At 44.5% G+C, this 24437-nt stretch overlaps 1 protein-coding gene across 5 annotated transcripts in view; it reads right to left on the bottom strand.

Annotated features, from left to right (window-relative positions):
• The window catches only part of LOC119433221 (uncharacterized), a 155571-nt gene that overhangs the window by 62971 nt on the left and 68163 nt on the right, over nucleotides 1-24437 (bottom strand). The window contains exon 1 of one of the 5 annotated variants that reach the window (XM_049658937.1): nucleotides 20286-20332. The exons of 3 other annotated variants lie outside the window; for them this stretch is intronic. In XM_049658937.1, the coding sequence (XP_049514894.1) occupies nucleotides 20286-20306 (21 nt within the window). In that variant the 5' untranslated portion in view covers nucleotides 20307-20332. Of the gene's footprint in view, nucleotides 1-20285; nucleotides 20333-24437 lie in introns of those variants that run through there. One more of the 5 variants, XM_049658936.1, reaches the window with a different exon arrangement.

Below are 24437 nucleotides of genomic sequence, written 5' to 3'. Positions count from 1 at the left end.
AAATTTGAGGAAGCGAAGTTTGACGCTTCAGTGTTTGTACCAGCACTAAACACTTTCATCACCGAATGAGTGAAACTAGATTGTCTGGATATTTTACCAGTGTAAATTGAATTAGTGTTGCTTTGCAGCCTTCGTTGCCTTTTAAAGATGCGCAGTGTTTAAGATTAAACTGCGACGTAAGGAATACGAAAACCTTGAAAAATTATTAGAGAAGTGGAAGAATATTTGGAGAAAAATGCAAGTGCTGGAGTTAAAAAGCATAGCCGCCCGCATCAAAGTGGCTTCCTTCCGAGGCAAAGATATAAGCACCGGTCAGGAGATGTACGTGATACCACGAGTGTAAGCGACGCTAATCAAGAGCACGGTAGATCTTTAGTATGTGAAGCTACGCCTGCGGTGTTTGTAAAAATGAATACGAATATTTTTGATAAGCTGGCGAGACGTTGATCTGCTTTGTATAAGGCTAAGAAATGTTAAAGTGAAGCTGTTTATGGCTAGGCTTCCGTGCATTTTTCGTGTGTGAGTGTGCAAAAATGTGGGCTGATCCTGGTGATAGTCCAGAAAAATCAGTGCATTTCAGTGATCCGCCTCGTTATGTTCTTATTTACCGCGACAACAGCCGGCTGTCGCAGCTGTTACCACCATTTGCGGACGTCGACTATTTCAAACATAAAAGGTAAGAATCTGATTTACGTATTGTGGGCGAGCCCATGTTAATTCGCTTAGTCATCCACTTAATTCGCTTTATCATCTATCTTTATCATACATCTAGGGTTGCATGCTTAGAGGATATGAATGCTTAGGGGGGTATGAGCCATTCATGAGGATAGTTTTTGTACCTTGCGTGTGTTGGACGTCTTTTCACACATATGAGGCTTTCGCCCTTACTAAGTGCAGTATAACACGGTGCCTCAAAGCGAGAGCTGTCACAACGAAAGAAGACAAGAATGTGGCATGGCGGGCACGCGCCGAGTGTCTTTATCAGCTCACTGGCTTTGAAACAAGATAATTATGTGTGCGATTGTGGCCTAATTTATTGAAAAACAGCGTGGCCTTATTATTATACACAAGAATAAAGATTGTGGTCTAATGGTTAGAGCATCGGACTGCCATTATTTTATTTATTCAAGCGAGCAGAAAGAAGCAGAAAGATTTCGGAGTCTTCAGGAGTGTAGAATGTGTGGTGCACATGTTGTTTATAATTAACACGGGAGAGACATCTATAATCAGGTACTAAAAGTCACATACGCTTTATCTGCCTAAATTGGGAAGCAATTGGGAAACAAACAAGACAGGCACAAAGAAAAGGCGAATACAGTGGACGAGCACATACTAATAGAAGAGCACATAATAGTTGTAAGTTGTAAAAGGTAAAGTCAGTGCTCATACAGGGTTCCGCGTTTTCTTTGCACCTGTCTTGTTTGCGTTGCATTCCCCAAATAATTTGTTGAAAGTGGTGAATTTTCAGTCTCCAAGCCGTTTGAAGTCACAAGGGCGAAGTTTAGGCAAATCCATCCACAAACCACAATTCCCATGTTGAGTGAAGCACCATGCTTGCAGCTGCCATTCACTCTAGTAATTTTTGTTTCTTTTGTACTTCGTCATTTGCTTCCAACGCCTGATTATTGCCACTATCGGCCTCTTTCCGTGACAGGCAGTGAAAATAAAGATGGGGTACCAGGTCAACAGAAAATACTGACCGAGGCTTAAGCAATCGCGCTGATCGAAGCTTCGGACTCGAAAACAGTAAAATGATTTAATTTCATTTATTTGATGATATCATCAATGTCGGCAACATTCTTGGCCACCCTTTTAGCAACATTTGATTGCATAATGACTATAAATAAATGATGCGTAGAGATGAGCATATAGCAACACACGCACACAAAGGCACACAATGACGAGCGCTTTGCTTAAGCGCGCTTGCTCGATGCGCAATGTAGTCACACAACATTTTGTACGATGTGAACATAATTGTTCAGGAAACGAAAACAATGAATTGAAGAAAACACTGAAGTACTAAAAGAAAGAATCACTCTAAATTGTAGGGAGACTTGCACAACCAATACAGCCTTCGTGCTGGCTTCAAGCCACCTCGTTCCCTTGCTGGACCATGCGACGCAGTGTTCCCGCTCCGTGGCCTTGAAATCCAGCCCGTTGAATTCGAGTTGAATTTCAGCTTGAATTTAACATTTCGTCTGGCAACATCAGTCGATGACGCCATCATTCACGTGATCTGATAACTCAGTCTCTTCCCTCGCCGCCGTGCTGCAGGTTCTCGGAGCGCTACGCCGCAGTCTTCGCGCAATGTTCATGACTTTCCCGACTATCCAGGTTAGTTACGTTGACTATTCTTGTGAATGTAGTAACGGAAACTGCTTCTGTACCACGATGTTATTCACTTACTGCCCGAGATGGCGCGGCGCCGTTGAAATCAACAGGAACGCGGTAGATCTTGAAATGATCTATCGCATTTTACGAGTTACATGTGCGTCAAAACAATCCGATGTTTCCGACGAAGCCTCGTGAAGGAACCGGTAGGAAACCCGTTTAAGCTCGTTGGTAATTGGTTTAATGCCATGTTCGAAAGATTGTCGTACGATAGACTGGATTGTTTACACGCACATATGTGCCACGCATCCGAACCATCCGATCCACCGTAAATGATGACTGCTGTGATTATTCAAACACTCAAGATTGCAAATTAATTCGGAAGCGGTAATATGTGGTTGGTGGCGACTTAGGTATGGTTCGCAGGGGTTTTTTTACGGTGACGTTAATTAGGGAACACTTTTCCGAACCTATCAACCTAGCTGTCGATGCGTGCTGAAAAGATGGATGCTTCATCTACTATGGCAAACTTTTGTAAACTTATTAGCAACGCTTTCGGTGTGGTAATGGCAATAGTAGACGAGAAAAGCTTCTGCATACATCTGTAACGTGATTTGTTGTTGTTCTCGGGTAGCGTTGATCTCAACCCTGTCTTAGATTCCCCAGAAGTCACAAGTGTCTAATAAATTTAAAACGACTAAAAGTTATGCCACGGGGCAATGTTCTGGTGATGTATTGTAGCCAAAGGCAGATGTAGCCCACGGAATCATCCGCTCAGGACAAGAATAATTAAAAACCACACATGACGCTCCAGGACGCGAACGTGTGCATTGATTAACCATCTATTCATGCTCGATAATGCAAAGCCAGTGCGTAATGCTGGTAATACCGTCCGTCGCTAACAGAGACGTCAGATTATAGACGCGGTGTTGCTTCACGATGATATTGGCGGATAAAGCTGCTGCAGTTCATCTGGCGCCAGAAGTGTGCTTTGTCGCTTACGCTCGTAATCGCCTGTTTTTATCACGCAAATATTTAGGAATGAAGCAGGGATAGATGTCGCAGAAGGGCGTTTTCGTGCTCCCGCTTGATAAACTTATTTGTCGGTGACAGCTCTTAATCTTATGGGGGGAGGGGGGGGGGGGCAACTGCGCACAGCGGACAAGATAGCCGTGAGCAAAATGAACGGGCAGCTGCTTGCGAATAACTCGTCTTGAACTGCATCTTATAATTTGCTGAAGGCACTTGAAGGAACACGTGTTGTCTTATTTGTCTTCTACAAATTTACTGCCTTCTAAAGTTAAACTATCAGTAATGTTTTATGGTGAGGATATGCTAGATATGGCAAATGTTGCTTCCACAGGCTGTTTATGCCCTCTGGTGTTCATAATTTGCGCGGTCAAGTAGAGTCAGCAAGTCGATAAATAAGAAAAAAAAATAATTGCGTTTTCTTTATTTCGCGATGACAATATACGTTTATGCGCACACTGATATAGTATGCAGGGCTGTGCATCAACGTGCTTGGCTATTCGTATGAGCCTGTTTCGAAGCAGTTTAACCATTGGGCGTTTCTTTTAGGCACATCGCTTCACGGGTGCCACGTGATACTGGTATGGAGGGACAAGCATGGAACGAACATCGCAAGCACTACCCCAATGTTAAAAAAAGCCGGCGGGTCCCACGCCGTGCGGGAATCGATATTATGCGAAGCAGTGTGCCAGAAGCCTACCGAAACGACCATGAGAGCATAAGTTAACGAAACGAACATGAGAGCCTGTTTCATGAACTACATGACACGCGTCCCATGACATTCAATCATTGAGTTCCTCAGGAGTCCCTAGGCCTAAGAGACCTTCAGGCGAAAGCCTTAGTCTTACGCATGGCTATGACTTCTACCATCAACGTTTAGCCTTTTCCTTCACTTAGCGCCCACGTCATAACCCATTTCAGTGGGTTCTGAGTGTTAATCTTTTCTCACTGAGTCATTAGTTAATTTTGCTGAGTCATGCCCATGACTGGCTTCTATCACCATCCTTCAGTGTTTCCCTCATTTATAGTACCCACGTTCGAACCCATTTCAATGGTTTTTGTGTGTTAATCATTTTTCGCTGAGTCATTGTCATTTTAGGCGGCTGTTTCATGACCTAAATGACACGCATGTCATAACATTTATGTTAGTCATGTACTGTTATTATACTATGCCAATTTCGATACCTACCAAGTTAACGAAACGACCATGAGAGCACCAAGACGTAGGCGGCGAGATAGATAGATAGATAGATAGATAGATAGATAGATAGATAGATAGATAGATAGATAGATAGATAGATAGATAGATAGATAGATAGATAGATAGATAGATAGATAGATAGATAGATAGATAGATAGATAGATAGATAGATAGATAGATAGATAGATAGATAGATAGATAGATAGATAGATAGATAGATAGTGTCCAAGTGGTAAAGGTTCGAGAAGAAATGCTTCGCATTTAAAAGTGCCTCTCTTGGCGGTCGCGTCATCGCGCCACTGTGTATATTCTGTGCGGCATGTTCTCTCGTTGTTCGCGACACTCGTGCTGCGCGCGCGCTCTCTCTCTAGTACCTGAGTAGTTGAAAGGCCCATTTTAAAGCCATAGGGTTAACGGCCCCGTGTTGCAGAAAATCCGGTGTCAGCGTCCCGGCGCCGGCGTCCCGTGGGCGGAAATTACGGTCTATATCTAGGTATATGTATATGCCAGGCCTTGCTATATGACACGCGGTATATGCGGGTTATATTGCCACACCATTCTATCATTAATGTTGCTCATACCTTGTCTTACATTCTTGACAAAGCTATTCCTCGGAATTTGAGAATGACAGACCACAAACAAATGTCATGAAACGAAACGCTGACAGCGCATGCCTTTGATGTTAAATCTTCTTAGACTGAAATATTCAAAGTGCGAAACATTGACAAAAACCTGAAAATTATGTAATTTTGTTGTTGCGGCTGTACAGTTTACCTCCGAGATGGGCTCAGGAAGAGGCCGCGTTTCTATCAGAAAGTCGCATTCGTGCATAGCGTTCGCCGCCAGCGTTTCCCGGTAAACGTTACGGTTACATAAGCTGCAGTTTCGCGGAAGCTTAAGGGTTTGAAATATTGATGAATGATCTTCGTTTTGGATACGGATGCGAGAAATTATTAGTGGAATGCCTCGCCAAGCTAGGCTTATAAGGGTTAAACTAAGTGCCTTATGACAAACAGTGCGCAATTGCCAATTCTGTAAACTACTACAGTTGTCGTTTTGTCACGCAGTCGCCTCACAGGTTCACAGACCACTTGTCGAATTCGCATATCATCCAATGATAGTTGCCCTTTAAATTGCTCCCAGTACATGCTATTCCATTTACTGCATTTCCTCACTGTCCATTTAACCACGACAATGTTTCTCATCAGCTGGTCCCGCACCGCGGTTCCTCCCGAAAGGGGAGAACATTGAGTAAACGCGCCCGTATGTACTTAGCTTACTAAACTATCGCTTTGTCCGTAAGGGCCACTCGGTTTATTACAAGACATGTATCAAGTGAGGACACGCGGACAGAAAAATGCGTGATTTGACTCTGTGTACAGCGCGGTGCTTGTTTCATTGGTGAACTCTGAAATAAGCAATTTCACGGCCTCCGTGAAATGCTCACTGTTCCGTGTTTGCGAAGCTGTTGGGCACTGAGCGACACATAAATACTGTTTACCGAGCTTATGGGATGACGAGACCGCACTCGCTGAAGTGTAAACACAAACACCGGTAAGACGGACTCCAGCGTAAACGGGTGCGTGGTTGCTACAACGGGAATGGAAGCGACCGGCAACTTTGGAATTTGGATAACGCGAGCTTGCGCGGTCATTCTATAATCAGAAAATGATGAGGCGCCTCTGTTGTGGCACGTGTAACCTTAGGAGAATCACTACTTAGTCATCCTGCTTCGCATACCATATGCCACATTCCGTACCTTTTTTGTGATGCAGCGCCCTACAGACGAGGACAAGACCACTTAGGCTAATCGACACGGAAACGGCGGAAACACGCAGTTCATCGTAGCCGTGACAGATGGCGCCACCATTCCGTGGGAGTCCCAATCCACATGTCTCCAGTGACGTCACCGCAGAGGACACCCGTTTCAACTTTAATTTGGATGTAACCGGTAAGAAATACCTGCAAATGTTGCATCATATCATTGCAAATCCTACCTCTAAGCAAAATTTTGTTTTGTAAATTTTGCTGTCATGATCATGGTACCCGGTGGGTACTCACTGATTAGATAAATGTACTACTTCACAGACCCTAGACTTTAACTGGGGATCATGAATTCTTGTTCACCAGCCAGGCTATTTAATTTTATCTTTGTCTTCTACATATTATTCTTCAATCCCACTATTGCACTTCCTCGGTCAAGGTCCTCAATAATTTGTTGCGTTTCATCCCAGCTGAACAGGACAGTGTCATCTTCAAATAGAAGGTTCATTGAGATATTAGCCGTTGGGCCTCATTCCTTAGCCTTTCCAGTGTGGGCCTGAATACTTCTTGCAAGCATGCAGTGAATAGCATTGGACAGATGGTGTTGTATCATTGCCTGTCGCCTTTCTGGATAAATAATTTTCTACTTTTATTGCGGAGAAGCAAGGTAGCTGTGGAATTTTTGTTGATATTTCCCAAGATATTCCCGTATGCCTCCTGTACTCCTTTATTACGTAATGACTCCAAATACTGCTAGTATTCTTACTGAATCAAATGCCTTTTCGTAATCAATGAAAGTAATACACCTGATTACCTGATCGATGATATGGACGTGATTCATCGAAGAATATCCCTTCCTGAAGCCAGCCTGTTGCCTTGGTTGATTGAAGTCAAGTGCTACCCTGATTCCGTTAGAAGTTATCTTGGTGAATATTTCATAGAATACTGAAAGCAAGCTAATGAGCCTATAATTATTCAATCCTTTAACGTCTTCCGTCTTATGAATTGTTATAATGTTGGCATTATTCCATCTCTCTGGCAAACTTGAAGACGTGAGACATTTCATATAAATGGTGGCAAGTTATACAAGCATAAAATTGACTTTTATTCCATCTTCTCCTGCCGTTGTAGCTTTCCCCTAGTTATGAAAGGAGCCTCGTTATCCTGTTCATCACTACTTCCTATGAAGCTTGCGTGGCTACTCTGGATACTCTACATGCGCGTATAGAGTTGTTGTGGTGCTTTTACTACATCAACGAAATTGCTGATAGCATTACCCTGCTTATCTTTCACTGCATGCACGTTGTGCTGTCCTATGCCAAGTATTCTCACAGATTTTTGAATATTGTTTACTTTCTTCTAGTTTATCACATTTGACAGTTCAGCGAATTCTGTCTGATCTCTTGAGAATCTCATGTTTCGTCATTTCTTTATTGGGTGCTTTCTTATTTGGCAACGCTTACCTACTGGTTGTCTTGGTGCCTTACCTTCTGAAGTCAGCCTAGATGTTATCATCTTCCTGTTCCTTCATGACTGTAGGGAAGCACGAAGAAAGCAAGATAAGGCTTGGTGCCGCCTTCGTGACTCTCCTACCGCAGAAAATCTCATAAACGTTAAGAAAGCAAAGAGTGATGATAGAAAAACGCGCAACCGTACCGAAAGGGAAAGCCGGCAAAAAATACATATCAGGCATACACTCTTGCACAGACGAAAGGAAAGGCTGGAACCGAGTTAACCAACAAACGCAAACCCATCTTCTACCATTAGTAAACACCAGGGAAACACTCTTGAAGACCAGGCTGATTGTATAGGTGCCCACTTCGAGTACATTTCTAGTTCGGCCCATTACACAGAGACATTTATTTTCCACGGTACCAGCGGCAAGCAGTGCGATTGCCCCTGGGTCGGAAAATAACAAAGAATGAAGCTTACACACGTCCATTTATCATGGCGGAGTTTCAGGCCTCACTGAGTTGTTGAAATAAGCCAGCGCCAGGAAGAGACAGAATGATCAAGCACTTCCACCCTGAAACCCACAAAACACTTCTGGCGCTTTCTAACACTATATTCTGTAGTGGATACATACCGGCTGTCTTGAAAGAGGTAACAATAATTCATATTCTCAAAGAGGCCAAGGTCCCGACTTCGGCCAGCAGTTATAGGCTTATAGCCCTAACAAGTTGCCTATGCAAACTCCTTGAGAAAATGACTAGCCGGCGCCTGATTCATTTTCTGGCATATAACAAAACACTACACTCCCTACAGTGCGGTTTCAGAAAAGCTAGATCCACAACAAATCACCTTGTCCGCATCGAGACTAATATCCGTGATGCGTTGTTGCATCAAATGTTTCATGTCGGTGATCTTAGACATGCAGAAAGCGTATGACACCACTTGGCATTTTGGAATCATTCGTGATCTGGCTGGAGTGGGCGTCCGAGGCAACTTGCTGAATGTGATTCAAAGTTATCTCTCGAACCGCACATTCATTGTCCGAGTTGGTACCGTCTTACCTCGTCCATTTACCCAAGAGACTTTTGTACCACGAGGAGATGTGCTGAATTGCACTCTATTTGTTGTAAAAAATCTACTTTCTCCATAATCCATCGAAAACACGGGGAATGCGCGAGATGGAAATTCAAGACGATGAGCAACGCGAGAACAAAGTGAGAGCAGGAGTCAACGTTTCGACAAGTGGACTTGTCTTCTTCAAGGCGACATATGCTCTCCTCGGCACAGTATATATAGGTAGAGTTCTTCTGAAGGGGAGAGGAGGTAAGGCGGGTGGGGGAAGGTAACGAGCGAGAGTGTGTTAGCAGCGAGGGTTTAGAATTGAAAAGAAAGATAATGCGCTACTGATAGTCGGTGGAGGAATTTGAGGCAGCGCCGTAGTGCTAGCCGGTTGACGTGTCATTGTAGGTGCCGCTTTTCGTGGAATTGGCCTGGACGACGGGGCAGGGGGTGGCGGTATCTGCTCCGCTGCAGGTCAGTGAACTATCGTGTCTGAAAGAGAGAAGAAAAGTAGCGGCAGAAAAATGGTGCTCGTGGAAAAGAAATGAAAAATGAAAAAAAGCGGGGGGAGGGGGGGGGGGGAGGTGAATAAATATAGGAACGACCGCAATGAGTGCAAGCAAAGGGAGGTTCAATCAATCAATCAAGTTGTTTATTTTGTATTTGCAGTACATGGTTCATAGTGTATGTACGGAAGGAGGCCCAAAAGTCGAAGCTGCAATTAGGGCCTCCTACAGCAACATGAATACAGTATATCAAAGAAGGGCATACACAGCAATCCGAGTTGCAAAAAAGAAAGAAAAAAAGTAGGAAAAAAGAATAAAAAATAAAAAGCAACAGAAAAGGCAAATATACAGTGATAGGTGCTAAGCAGAATGGCTAAGGATTCCAAGATCCAAACACATGCTGCTTTAACATTTTTTTTTTAATTTGTACAACGACATCGGTGATTTAGCCGCGTTTACATGAATGCGACAGTAGCGCATCGCATTTCCAAGCGCATTTGGGAAAGGCGATGCGACGCCGTTTACATGTAGCGCATTAACTGTCGCGAGAACGTAGCGCCACATGGTTTCGTATGAGGTAAGTGCAGCCCACTTCCGGCGTAACTGGTTTCGGGTAGTGGGCCGAGTGCGTAAAGGAAACGCGAGTTGACACTTACTCGTGTTGCGAAGTCCGAGCGGTCGCGAAGGTTCCATGGATGGTGCCGCGCCAAGTGCCGAGAGGAGGAGATATCCAGAGAGATCAGAAAAACGGTTTTATATACAAACGTACATATTTCACAAGTAAGGCTCCATGATATTGGAGCCGTCTACATGCTAACATCTTTGCAAGTTCTAGCGTTTACATCTCCGAGCGTCTCAAAACACTCAAGTCGCGCTTTTTATCCCTTTCGTTTCCCGCTTTCACTCGACGAGGGAATGCACTTTGGTTCTTCTTAGCCAAAGACCATCTTCGACTAGTTCGTCATATCTCGCTATGATGTGCCATCGTTTCCTGCCGGGCTCCGCCTCCAATCTTGCCTGATCGCCCCCGCACACAGGCAACGGTTGGCACCTTGGGAACCAAACGTTGATGTCGTTCCCACGGGGAATGCTTGACGCTGGCCCCTTGCAAGAATTAGTCGCCTCTCCATGGCGGTCAGTTCGCGGAAGCCACCATTTCCAGGGAGAGCGGTGGCTGTTGTCTTAGACAGGGTTCCTGGTTGGCGCGTCGCAGTCGGCGCCGGGCCTCGTCGTAGCTCGGGCGGGCGCTGGTGCTTCACGAAACACACCAAGAGCGACGTTGTCGTTTTAGCTACGCACGAGGCCGATGACCCATTGCAGTCTGGGGACTAATTGCACATCCATCAGTCCCAGGTGACTGACGGTGACATTTCCCGGCCGCGACAAACGACAAGCGTGAAGAGCACTTGACATGTTCACGTCTGTCGATGAGGCCTCCTTTGTCCCAAGGGAACGCCAGACACAACACTCGCGAGCAACAGGACCGTGCGACGCACCTGCTTTTTCAGCCGCCATGTTTGTTTTGATGTCTCGCAGTGCGGCAGCGGCCGCGCCGCTGGTTGGTTGACCGGTTGTAATCCCGCAGCGAATGCTTTCCCATAATTCCCGATGCGATACGCTTCTGTTTACATGCGCCGCTGAAATGCGCATTCTCCATCTCAAACTACCCTTGTTTGGCGCATTGGATGCGATACGCCTTCCTAGCGAATTACCTCGTTTACATGAGATACGATACGCTTGAAAGCTGATACGATACGCTTCTGTCGTATTCATGTAAACGCCGCTTTTAAGCGGTGGAGATAGGTTATTCTAAACGGAGACGGCAAGGAAAGTAGTCGTTTGCTTGCCGTAATTAGTCCGTGTATTCGGTAACAATAAATTGTTTGACAGAGCGAAACGTGTCATATTATTGTTAGTAATGATGTCTTCAGGAAGGAAATTAAGATATCCATATCTATTAATGGCTTTAAAAAGGAAAACCATGATGTGAAACTTATGTAGTCTTTCAAGGGGCAGGATATGCAGTGACTGGAACAATGGGAATGGGGAACAATGGCGAACAATGGAGCAGATGGTTAGGTAAAAGAAGAGAAAGTGATGATTCTTAGTGCTTGCTTTTGCATAGAGATAAGCCTAAAAGGATGAGTTCTGTACGTACCACTCCATGACGTGATACAATAATTAATATTTGGAGTGCATAAATACACAATAGATTGAGAGTAGCGTATCTTAATTGAAAAATGGGCGTGTTCTGATGAGTGCTCTTATTCCAAAACCAATTTTGTTAACTACACAGGTGAAATGATGATTAAACCTAAAGTTCGAGTCAAAGATCACGCCTAGAAATGTAGCACGACGTGTTTGTGGTATGGCAGCATTATTGATATGTATTGATAAGTCCGAAGGAATTTTTTTGAGGGGCGTGGAATACCACAAAATTGGTTTTGGACGAATTAATTTTAATAGAATTAATGCGGCTCCAGTCCTCTAAGAATCGTAACAACGCGTCGAGATTTGCAATTAGTTCCGAAGATGTTTTACCAAAGCCATGACGGTTGTGTCGTGGGCGTACAAAAGACATTGGTCTGTATTCAAATAAGAGTGAAGGTCATCAATATCTGTTTAAAAAAGCAGTGGTCCAAGAATTGAACCTTGGAGCACTCCTTTGTTAATAAGTTTATGAGACGGCCATGTACCTTCAATACACACACTCTGGTACCTGTCGGATAAATACGTTTTTACCAGGGTTAATGCCGGAACTGTAATGCCATAGCTTTGGAGTTTGGGAAAAAGAATACAGTGATTAATATTATCGAAGGCTTTGGTGTAGTACACAAAGACCGCTCCAGCTATCATACCACTACCAAGCTGTGCTCGAATCCAGTCGGAGAAATATAAGAGGGCACTTTCCGTCGACTGTCCACGACGAAAACCAAATTGCAAAAGTGATTAGATGTTAAACTTGGCATAATAAGTGTGTATTTGCATTTCAAGTAATTTTTCTACAACCTTGCTTAGGAAGGGCAGTATAGATATGGGGAGGTAATTCTGCATTTGTGATCGATCGCATTTCTTAAATAACGGAACTACCTTAGCCCGTTTTAATGGACTGGGAAATACTCCTGTCTCAAAAATTCTATTTATAATGCTGACAAAGAGGAACGGAAATAATGTGTTTCACGCTTTTAATGTGAGATGAATGTATATTGTCTAAACCAGGTTCTGTATTATTGTAGATTGCTTATTACATCTTGGACTTCATATGGCGTGCATGCGTGCAGGAAAAAAGACTGTGGCTCACGGGTTAATGCAGGTGCTTCGACGTGCGCCACTGTTTCAGTGGGAGAAAAAATTTCACAAAACGCATTTGATATCATTACTTGATCTCGAAGAGCTGAGTCATACTTTATGATAGTGGTAATATATTGTTCACTAGTTTTCGGGTTTAAAAATTGGTTAATCAATTTCCATTTTCTTTTTGCATCATTACTACATTTTTGAGAGCCTGGTTTAGTTGATCAGATAGTAGCTTGTAGCGGTGTAAAAGGCGCATATTAAATGGTTTCCGTTTAGTTTTTATACAAGTTGTCTTTCTTCCTTCGAGATTTTAGTAGGCTTGGAGATATCCTGGGACAGTGAGGTGCGCCGTATACCTCTGGGTTATGTGTTTTGTACAGGACGTAACTGCGCTTGTTATAATGTATGAGAATTTATTGAACGGGCAACTTCAGCCTCTGAACTATCAAGAACAGTTGAAAAATCTGTTCGCGCTATTTCATCACTTTAATCCTGCATATCAAGTTTCGTCGTAATGTAATTGGTTTTGTCGTCGTTATAACACAACTCAAAGTAAAATAAGACTGGATAATGGTCAGTGATGCTGACCTCTGCAACTCCAACATTTGGTGACGGCTCAACATTTTACAGAATAGTGTCCAGCAAGGAATATGCACTGTGTGGCATGCAGCGAGTCGGTATGTTTACGAGAGATTCAAAACCGAATTCATTAAATCTGTTAGTAAACTCTTTATAGCCTGGACATCACTCATCAAGTAAATTGATGTTGAAGTCACCTAATATTATTTCGTTTTTGTTTCCAGCCGATATTTTTTCGAGTGTTGCTGCTAAAGAGTTGCAGAAGTCAACAACTGAGCATGAAGGGGATCGGTAAACAGTGCCCACTATTGTTTTCTTTTTATTGCAATAAGGCAAGAAATTTTCAATTTCTAGTCATAATGACTCACATTTGCTCACGTTAATGCTTAAATTCTCACGCCTTCTGTATGAGAAAAAAGATGAAATGAGCATGGCAACGCCACCATGAGGACAATTACTACGATGAACAAATTCAGCTTGGTAATCGTGCAAAAAGAACAGTTTCTCATCTTCTGGGTAAAGCCAAGTTTCTGAGAAACAAATGAGTGAAAAGTGGTGGTTTGTTGACTGTAGGATTGCCGAGACATCGTCGAAATGTTTCCTCATGCTTCGAACATTGAAATGCACTGCAGAAGAAAGATCACGTTTACCCAGCTGATCTGTTAGATCCGAAGCCTAAAAGTAATCCATTCAATCGACGGTTGCTGTATCTGAAGTTTAAGCAAAAGCCTGTAAATCCTTGTCAGATGTTATTCTGAACACAGTACTTACTGTCTGTTGAATGGCGTACTTTGATGACACAATTGCTCGTCCAAAGGAACATCCATCGTTTTGCTTTCTTAAGTTTCTTTAGGTTTGTATATTAATGACAATCGAATAACGAAAAGAAAGAGAAAGAATTTAAACAACTCAATGAAAAATAACTAAGTGTTGTTGCCTATGCTTTGAAGTTTAGCATAGCGAATAGATTTTATGGCTCCCTTTGACGAGTTCATGCCTAATGTTTGCATTGTCTTGAACTTATTAATGAGGTACGGTTCACTATATTTTCTGTCTCGCGCAGAACGGAAATTTGACTGTAGTACGTGGAGCTTAGGTTCATCGAAGTTATGACCTGGTTGGTTGGTTGGGAAGGTGGTAACGGCTTTGCTGGTGACGGCTTTGCTGGCGACGGCTTTTTTTAGGTGTGTCCGCGCGATGTCCCTTTAACCTGACGTTCATTGATTGTCCGATATATTGTTTCTTACAAAAGGAACACTAAAGCATTCTATAAATTACAGCGGAGCTAGTTCAAGTAAAGCTAGTTTTCACTTGGTGCATACAACCAACTGAAAAAGCGACCTCGGCCCTATGCTGGCCCAACGTGCATGGGCGACCTGGCCGACCTTGGCCCAAGCTTGGTCACCAGGATCGGGCCCACGTCGGGATTGGTTATTGGCCTTACACCGGGCGATTTATAGCTGCCAGCATAGGCCCAAGGCCGTCGGCCGACCTTGCAGACATAATCTCGTCCGACATTAATTTCCGCCTATATATTTCGCATGACTTGTGGCTGGCTCAAAAGAGAGAGAGAGAGAAAATGATTAATGAAAGGCAGGGAGGTTAACCGGGACTGAGTCCGGTTGGCTATCCTACACTGGGGGAAGCGAAAAAGGGAGAGAAAAAATGTCGCAGTTTCGCCCGAAAGGCGAAGCATCGATTGCGATAGCAAATTAGTAGAGAGCTATTCGGAGTAGGGATAGTAGTTTTATCGGCTGCATAAACTTGGACACATTGGCTTACTAACTGAATTAACAATCGTGGTGTCAGCGCGCACAAGCAAACATGAATAGATCACACTGAATGACCGCAGCCAACGACTGTCAAAACGCTGGCAGAAAGCACAGGTTCGCGCGGTCTATCGCTTCAACGTAAACTGAGCGGCGAATGCACAGCTCATACAAAGGTCAGAGCGTTGTGGAGATAAGAGACGGTGCGGGCGGCGGGCACCGCCGGACAAAGGGCAGATGAGAAGTTGTTGGCAGAGGAGAAGCTGCACCCCCTCCCCCCCTCTTCCCGTTTCTTGCTTTCGCGTGGGAGATTGAGTGGCAAGATACGCCTATGGTGCCGGAACACAGTGCCGCCCCGCCTCCCTCCCATACCGCCACGGCCTTTCGCGCGGCGATCGTGTTTGCTTTCCACCGTGCGTTCGCTCTCCGCGATAGCGCGCGGGGGAATTCGCCCTCCGTGATAGCGTGCGTCCCCCGCGCGCTTTCGCTCGCGCATACGGCGCGCGGCGACGATATTATCGCCCTTGGAATCTATACGGAACCTCACGGCGACGGCAGAAATCTGGTTGAAGTGTCCATATAATTGCTATCGCAATAAAATAAAGAGAAGAATAGAAAGTCCGCTGTCGGTATCGCCGACGTAGCAACATGTCTCTGCTCTATCACTGACGATCACTCAGTCCGGATCACAGATGGTCACCCAATCCGGTAGGTTTCAAAAATCACAGCAGAGCTTTTGTGGCCTTTTGTAGCTGCGATATTTGAGGCCATGGTCCCAAGATTTTGTTCAAGGTGAATGGTTTTTTTATCCGGCTGATTGAGAGTTGTGCACAGGTCATCTCTCTCATTTTCAAATGATGGGCAGTAGCACAGTAGGTGTGCTATGGACTCCTCGACAGCGCAGGCATTGCACTCGGCGCTATCAGCCATTCCAATCAACGTGTAAGCATTTTTAAATGCAACACCCAAGCGTAAGCGGCGCAGCATCGTTTCCTCACTTCGCGGAAGTCCAGATAACAGCCGCAGTTGCGTAGATGCGTTGAGAGAATGCAACCGATGCTGGGTGAATTCTGGTGTGTGCCACTTCTCCACTGTCAAACAGTGTGCTAGTTTGCTTAGGTGTTGGGCTGCGTCAGTACTCGATAAGGGTACAGAAACAAGGTTTGCTCCTTCGTGTGCTTTCCTAGCAGCTTCGTCGGAGGGGTCGTTGCCGGAGATACCGCAATGACCCGGCAGCCACTGAAACACGACGTCGTGTCCTTTTGTGATCGTATGGTGGTGCATTTCTCGTATCTCCGACATGAGTTGTTCACAGGACCGGCGACGATGAGCTGACAAAAGACATTGTAGGGCCGCCTTTGAATCACAGAATTGTTCCCACCGATTAGCCGGCTGGTTGTTAATATAATCAATGACACCTCGAAGCGCAACAAGTTCTGAACCGGTCGATGATGTGGCGTGAGAAATATATGTGATGCTCATTGATCGTGATGGTATAACCACTGCGCCGGTGGAGCTGGTCTGAGTGGAAGAGCCATCCGTATATACGTGGACTCGGTCGATGTAGAGAGTGTGCAAGCAATCTATAGAGCTGCTTGCTTCAAGGCCGAGGTAGGCAGGTCAGTCTTTTTGCTTATTCCTGTAACGGAAAGGCGCACTTCAGGTTGTTTTAAACACCACAACGCTGACGGTGAACGTGTCGAGGGTGTGAAGCCCGATGGTACGGAGGCACGATGAATGCTGACCACGTTGGAGAATGACGCCTGCATGTGGTCTTCGTTCTGGCAGGCTGGCAAGAGAGCTTGATTGCATCCGTGAAACGTGGCGAAAATGGGTCCTAAGCGTGTCGGTGGTCATTTAAGTCGTGATCGGATGGTCTTGAGCCGTGATAACTGTTCCTGCTGTTGAGGCGCTCCGCGGAAGGCCGAGGCAAACACGTAATGCCATTGCTTGCACGCTCTGAAGGGCTCGAAGATTTGACTTGCATGTTTTAGCAGGCACGGGAGAGCTATTACGTAGGAATCCGATAAAAAGTGCTCGGTACGACTGTTGCACGGAGCCCACTGATGATCCCCACGTTTTACCGGCAATAAACTTGAAGACGTGGACAATAGATGTAAGCTTCTTGTTCAAGTGGGCAAACTGAGGGCTCCGGCTTGCTCGAAGTACCTACCTGGCCAGCCTGGTGGGTAGCCAACCACGTCCCTACAGAAGACCACGTTTGAGAGCATTGGGTGTCAACTAATCCCCTATCATTAGTTGACCGCTGGCTGAACGTCTTTGACCAACTAATAACCAACGTAATTGGCAGCCAACCAGCGCCCCAATTTGGGCCGCCATTGGCTGGCCGAGAACAACGGTTGCCGAGTACTGCCCAGTTGTTTGCTAACGATCGGCCGTCGGTAAATTTCAGTTGGGTAGCTATTTGCGGTGCTTTTAATTTTAAGGTCACTTTTAAGGTGCCTGCAGGTTTTGTACCTGGGGCGAGAACATGCTTTTATTACGGGGGAATGATGTTGGCTGACTTTCACATGCACTAACATGTCTTTAAAATTTCTGTTTCGGTGATAGGTAACCCTTGGTACATCCGGGAACGCTTTTCTCTGAGGCTCGTTACAAATACTGGGTGCTATTTTCGTAGGATGTTGTTTATCCTTCGGAGGGCATTAAAATATTTTGTTATACAGACTGGCGGTCTATCAGATTCTGGTGTAGGTTGTTTCTTAGCTAATGCCGCCTGTCTCTCCAATCATGACGCGACGTCATAAGCCCGGTCCAGAGGAATTTGTGGATGGTTTCGTTTCGCTAGCGTTAGTTATAGGGATACGGACACAAAATCTGAAAATTTTACGGAAATGCTGAAAATGAATCCTCAGTGTGTGATTACACCGAAAAGAAGTAGTCACTTAGCTCATTTTTGACCCGATGGCTTTATTTTTGGCGTTTTTGTGAGCGCGCGCCTCGCCATCCGACCCGCGGGAGCTGGAAGGAGTGACGTCACGACACCCTCGTAGGATGGCCAGCCGGCCGGCCGCACCCAATCGAAGCGCGCCGACGCCGCCATCGCGAGCATGGATTCGAGTTTTAGTGCCTCTACCAGCGATGCGTACACGTCTGAAGACGAGGACCATTCCAACTTGGCTAAAATATCACTGCGTATGGTTACGAGCCTCCCGTGTCAAGCGACGAGGAAGAGCAGGCGGCCGTAAACGTGCCGGTCAAGGTTTTCGCGAACGGTAGCGCGAAGATTTCGCTCTGCGCCAGACACTTGTGCAAGAATTATTTGTCATTTCCTCTGCAAACTTGCTTTTTCAAGAGCGCACGCAGGCGAGGCAGCTGTGGGTGGTTGGCTTGTTTGACAGATGGTGATTTAAGAATAATGATAGTGACTCGGTAGTTGTGTTGTTATTTGACACCATAGTTATACCTGGAATTTCAGCTGTAAATATTTATTCTACGGGGAACCATGTGTATTTTAGGAAAAAAGGGAAAAGCGACCGGCTCCTTTGTTATTAGGCATTAGGAAGCGATATTCAGACTGGGTGATTAGTTCCTGGGACAGCTGCTGCGCTATCGTACTTTGGACGAGGTTGCTGTAAACCGAAGATGGGTTAGAGTCGAGTTTTCTATACAGAATGACACGTCAACCGGCTAACAAATGGCGCTGCCTCAATTTCCTCCACCGACTATCAGTAGTGCATTATATTTCTTTTCAATTCTGCACCCTCGTCGATAACACACTCTCGCTCGTTACCTCATCCACCCGTCTTACCTTCTCTCCCCTTTAGAAGAACACTATTTATATATACCGTGCCGAGGAGTGCATATGTCGAAACGTTGGCTCCTGCTCTCACCTTGTTCTCGTGTTGCTCATCCTCTCTCCATAATGTCATAATGCCACACAATGTTTTATTCTGTGTATGTGGATGATGTGCAACTCGGTTACAAATCTTGTGATATTGCTATCTGCGAGCGACAAGTGCAGCTTGGCCTCAAGATTTCTAAATGGGCGGACGAGAATGGATTTCGACTAAACCCACAAAAAACATGTGCGTCCTCTTCTCGAACAAAAGACTATCTGTAAGCCGTGAACATATATTCTAAGGTATCATTATAGACTGCAAGTTAACTTTTCTCCAACAGCTGAAGTATCTGAAAACGCAGTGCCTAAAGGCTATGAATTTGGTGAAGCTCTTGCCACGCACATCAGGGTGAAGCGACAAGAGATGCCTTTTTCGCTTATACAAAAGCCTTATATGGTCACGACTTGACTGCGGAGCCTTAGGGTATACAATGCCTAGTGCTTTTAAGATGATAGAATCCGTTCACCATCTGGGCATCCTACATGCTACAGGTGCCTTCAGGACTAGCCCTGTAGAAAGCATGTATGTAGTGTCGGATGAATGGTCCCTGCCTCTCCAAAGAACGTATTTAGGTTTATCTTACTCCTCTCTCTCCCTGAGGGTAAATGCAGACGTCGAACACCCATGTCATTCCACTATAAGCGACATATGTGCTGCCAGGCTTTATCGAAACCGTCCGTCTGTCAGGACCTCCTTGGGAGTGGCAGGCTGTTGAGTGCGATGTGTCTTTTATAAAGATCCCCAAACGCGCACCTGAGACTCGTAAACGTTCGCACTTCCTCGAACTTCAGGCGAAGTACACATGCACAGAATTTTACATTCCAAATTCAAATCTTACTGCTTCCAAATCTCTTACTGGTGTTGCTAACGCAGTTTTGGGACCGTGTTTTTTAGTGTCCGTTGCACTAAATCTTGATACAAATATTTTTACAGCCAAAGCATACGCAATCCTCTCGACAGCGAAGCACATATAGCTAATGAATCTAACGAAAGCAATTGTGTTCACAAGTTAATTGAGCATCGTTAGAGGTCTAATGAATCTACGAAAACACACGAATTCAGTCTTTAACGAACTGTGCGGCTTCTTATGCTCAGCTTATATGGGAAAGCAAGTGATCATAGTGTGCTGCGTACCTGGACATAGAGGCAATGAAAGGCAATGTAGCTGCAGACGAAAGTGCCACGTCAGCAATTTTTTAATACACGGTGTTGCGAAGACCCTCTACACAAACGTAGCTATCCCTCACACAGACCTAAAGTCTTTTTGTGCCGTGAGTGGCGGAAATATTGGCAAAGGCAGTGGGATACTGAAGTGTCAAATATGCTACATGTGATCAAACCATGAATAGGGAAGTAGATATCAGAGAAAAGAAGACACAAGGAAGTGCTTCTTTGCAGACTAAGGATAGGATATACATAGGAAAGATACTCTTACCTCCTTAATGACAGTGTTCATCCGACGTGTGATAGGTGTGGCGACATTCTTACAGTCCTCCATGTTTTTGTCCAGTGGCCTGAAATAGACGCCCAACGTAAAAAGCACATCCCTCTTCACCAACATTATTTCTGAACTATGAGCCGCTTTTTTATTTTAAAACAGTCTTGAAGCTTTTAGCAGATGTAAACACCGTGCAAATCATCTGGCCAGGTTGTCTGTAGCGCAGCCTCGCCTTGCAGGCTACAGCTGCAGTGCAAAAATGTTTTTACAGCACGTGCCTCTCAGCCCTTGACTTCAAGGACGCTCTTGAGGACTATCGCTTCGTAACGGAACCTTTATGCTCACAGCTCACATCATTAGTCATTATCATTATTTTAGAACTCGTATATTTTACGCAATTGACAACGACTTGTATTTGGCCTTTTTACAGCCACGTTGCATTGACCACTCGCAACTCACTGTCCACTCCATTTATAATACGCCATGAGGCTCTTTGGCCATATCTGGGCCTTGCGCCAATAAAAAACCACATAGAATTATTATTTCTCTTCCAAAGCTTCACGTTTGTTTGCAAGTACCAGCCTACATACGTCTGCTTTTACCCTTAGTGCGTCTAGATGGCCTGTTTATTACAGACTAATTTTACTCTTTCTGTCTTCAACTTGAGAGAAATCTGACGCCTCGTCAACCTACGGTCACTGCACTGCAAGGCCTCTATATCCTGTTCATCCCTACTTCCAATGAAGCTTGCTTGGCTGCTCTAGGTGCTGTACATGTCCGTATGTACATGTCATCTGGTGCTTTTACTATATCATCGAAATTGCTGATAGCATTACCCTGCTTATCCTTCACTGCATTTATCTTGTCCTGTCCTATGCCAAGTATTCTTCGCAGAGATGTCATGTTGCGGCTATTTTCTACTGCTTTCTCAATCTTTGCGATTTTATATTTTCCAATATCGCTTACTTTACTTTCTTCTTGTTTATCAGATTTGACAGTTCAAGGAATTCTATCTGGTCTCTTGTGTTAAATATTTTCATATGTTGTCGTGTTTTGTTGGGTGCTTGGTTACTTGGCAAAGCAGTGCCTTGATGCCTTACCTCTAACTTCAATTGCCGCTTCTGCATTCAGCCTAGTTACAGTTTCATTCATTGCCTTTATGTTATCTTTATCTTGCTCTTCCAAAGATTCACGTTTGTTCGCAAGCACCAGCCTACTACACACGTCTGCTTTTACCCTTAGTGCGTCTAGATGGCCTGTTTATTCTAGACTAATTTTACTCTTTCTGTCTTCAACTTCAGAGACATCTGGCGCTTCATCAACCTATGGTCACTGCACTTTACCCTGCCCAACACTTCTAACCTCACTAAGGCCAATAATATCCCAGACAATGCCTAATAATTCTTGAAGAAGGCTGTGCTAAGCTAGCCTAACTCGTGAGGGTTCGTCTGCTAAACGTTGCCAGGTTCAGTTTCCATAGATTATTTGAACCTTCCGCCGCGTCGCAGGCCTGACCACCACACTCGTCAGGTGCTCCGTAGCCGCTGAGGAGCCAGGCCTACACGTTAATTGCAAGAGGTAATTGCCAAATTCTGGGGTATTACGTGCCAAATACACGATCTAATTATCAGGCAGGTCGCACTCCGGATTAAGTTGGACCACCTGAGATCATTTAGCGTGCACCAAAATTTAAGTACACGAGCCTGTTTGCATTTCGCCCCCATCGAAATACGGCCACCATGCACTCCCGTTGTCGAGCCAGCGACCTCGAGCTCATTAGGGTTACGGGTTGCAGGCTTCGGCCATGTGTGGGCTGGTAGTTCGAAACAACTTTATTTGAGCATTTACCATATATATTCGTGTAAACGCCGCACTATTTTTCCGCAATCGTAATGAGGTGCGCCGCTACGGTTTCATTTTCTGGCGGTTTTTTTATTCATGATTTCTTTGTCCAAAAAGAGCGATCGCTGTTGCTTTCATAATGCATATATTTGTTCACGCAAGCACGCCAAGCTGCTGGTGGCTGTCTATAGTCCTCAATGCAGTCCTTGTCACCGCTACTCAGATTCGGCTCGGTAGCAGACTCATGGATAGTCGACCTCGGTGCCCTACATGGCGTGAGATATGACTGTGACGTCAAAGCTTTTCCCAGTTATGTGCGAAAATGACACGTGCTCAGATTCCAACAACATGCAAACAAGCTGCGACGCTCTCTTCAGCCTTCGAATTATTTATTTCAACATTGTTTTTCGAATACTGTGCTGGCAAGTTTGCAATCCGGCCCTTAGTCGAGTATATACGTCATTACAAGTTTTGAAATCGAATGCACCGCTGCATGCCGGATAGGCCTGGACAATCGCGATGTTTCAAAGCGAACGCGCGACTCATCGCAAGACTTATTTATTTATTTGTTTATTGTACCCTCAAGACCGAGGTATTACAGAGGGGAGTGGGTAAAAAAAAAGACATACATAACTAACAAAGCAGCAAAAGTGGTGTAGTTAACACAGCAAAATTGATTAGTTAATTGTATCAAGGAGCGATGATGTCGGATATGGCCGAACGAAACTTTGAGTTGTCCTTGATTGCAACAACTTCGCCGGGAAGGTGGTTCCATTCTTGAGAAGTCCTGGGATTAAATGATTCTTGACAGGGGTTCTGGTGTGGCACTGAATTATTCCAACCTTATGGCTATGATCAATGCGAGAGGAAATGTAGGTAGGAGATGATATAAGATTATCGCGCAGGAATTGTGGAAATATAGTTTATGAAATAAAGCAAGGCGAGGGCCCTTACGTCGGGCTGAGAGCAGAGGAAGTATCAAGGAATTTTTCATCGAAGTTACGCTTGAAGTGCTACTATAATTACTACAAGTGAAACGCACATCATTCTTTTGAATTAGTTCGTGATTGAATAAGGGTTTTAAGGTGCGGGTCCCAGATGGATGAGGCGTACTCCATTTCACTCATAATAAGCATTTTGTATAAGATTAACTTTAATGGCATAGGAGCAGAAGAAAAATTTAGGTGAATATAACCTAGCATGCGGTTAGTATTGTGGATTACCTTGTCGATGTGTAGTGACAAGGAAAGTGTCGAGGTTATGTGGACGCCTAGATATTTATAGGATGTCTTCTAGGGGAGTATTATTAACATAATAGTTCGGCGGAGGAATATTGTCGCAAGTTACACGCATGCACTTACATTTAGTTACGTTAAGTTGCATTCACCATACATCACACCAGTTAGAGATAGCGTTAATATCGTCTTGTAGGAACTTATCAGAACTTTCTGAGATTTTACGGAGGATAACACAGTCATCTGCGCAAAGGTAAATGCTAGAAGAAACATCATTGGGTAAATAGTTAATGTAAATTAAGAAAAGAAGAGGGCCTAGAACTGATCCTTGGGGCACACCAGAGTCTACGGGGCTAAATGGGGATATATGGTTATTTGACGCAACGTACTGTGACCAATTAAGAAGAAAATATTCAAGCCATGCAAACAGGTTAGGATCAAGACTAAGTTTGGTAAGTTTAAATAGAAGCAATTTATGACACACTCTCACACAGTCAGCGAATGAACCTTTGTCAAGAATAAGATGAAGGCTGGGAGTAAAAGAGAGAGGTTGAGTTTCGCAAGACAAGTTTTTTCGGAAACCATGTTGTGCTTTAGTGAAAAATGAATTATTGTCTAAGTGCTTTGCTAAATGTGAGTCCAAAATTTGCTTAAGAACCTTACAACGAATGCTGGTGAGGGGAATGGGGCGGTAGTTGAGGGGCGAATTTTTGCTGCCGGACTTGTGAAGTGGGACCACCTTCCCGACCTTCCAATCTGCAGGGAGCTGATGGGTGTCTAGAGATTGCTGAAAAATTCTTGAAAGTAGAAGAGATGAATAAACAACAGTATTTTTTAGAAATTTTGCGTTAATCAAATCAGCACCAGGACTTGATGACAACTTTAGACCTTTAATTACATTTTCGACCCCAAGAGGTTCAATGATTATAAAATCCATAGCTGGGTAATTGCAACACTCAAAAGTTGGAAGCACAGAATCAGTACATGTGACGAAGTTGTTACAAAATAAAGAATTAAGTACACGGGGACATACATCATCGGGTACCGGTGAACGACTAGAATCGATCAGCGT

This window comes from Dermacentor silvarum, chromosome 11, assembly GCF_013339745.2.
Source record: "Dermacentor silvarum isolate Dsil-2018 chromosome 11, BIME_Dsil_1.4, whole genome shotgun sequence".
NCBI lineage: Eukaryota > Metazoa > Arthropoda > Arachnida > Ixodida > Ixodidae > Dermacentor > Dermacentor silvarum.
The sequence above is the reverse complement of the archived record's forward strand: the minus strand, read 5'-3'. Positions and strand labels throughout refer to the sequence as shown.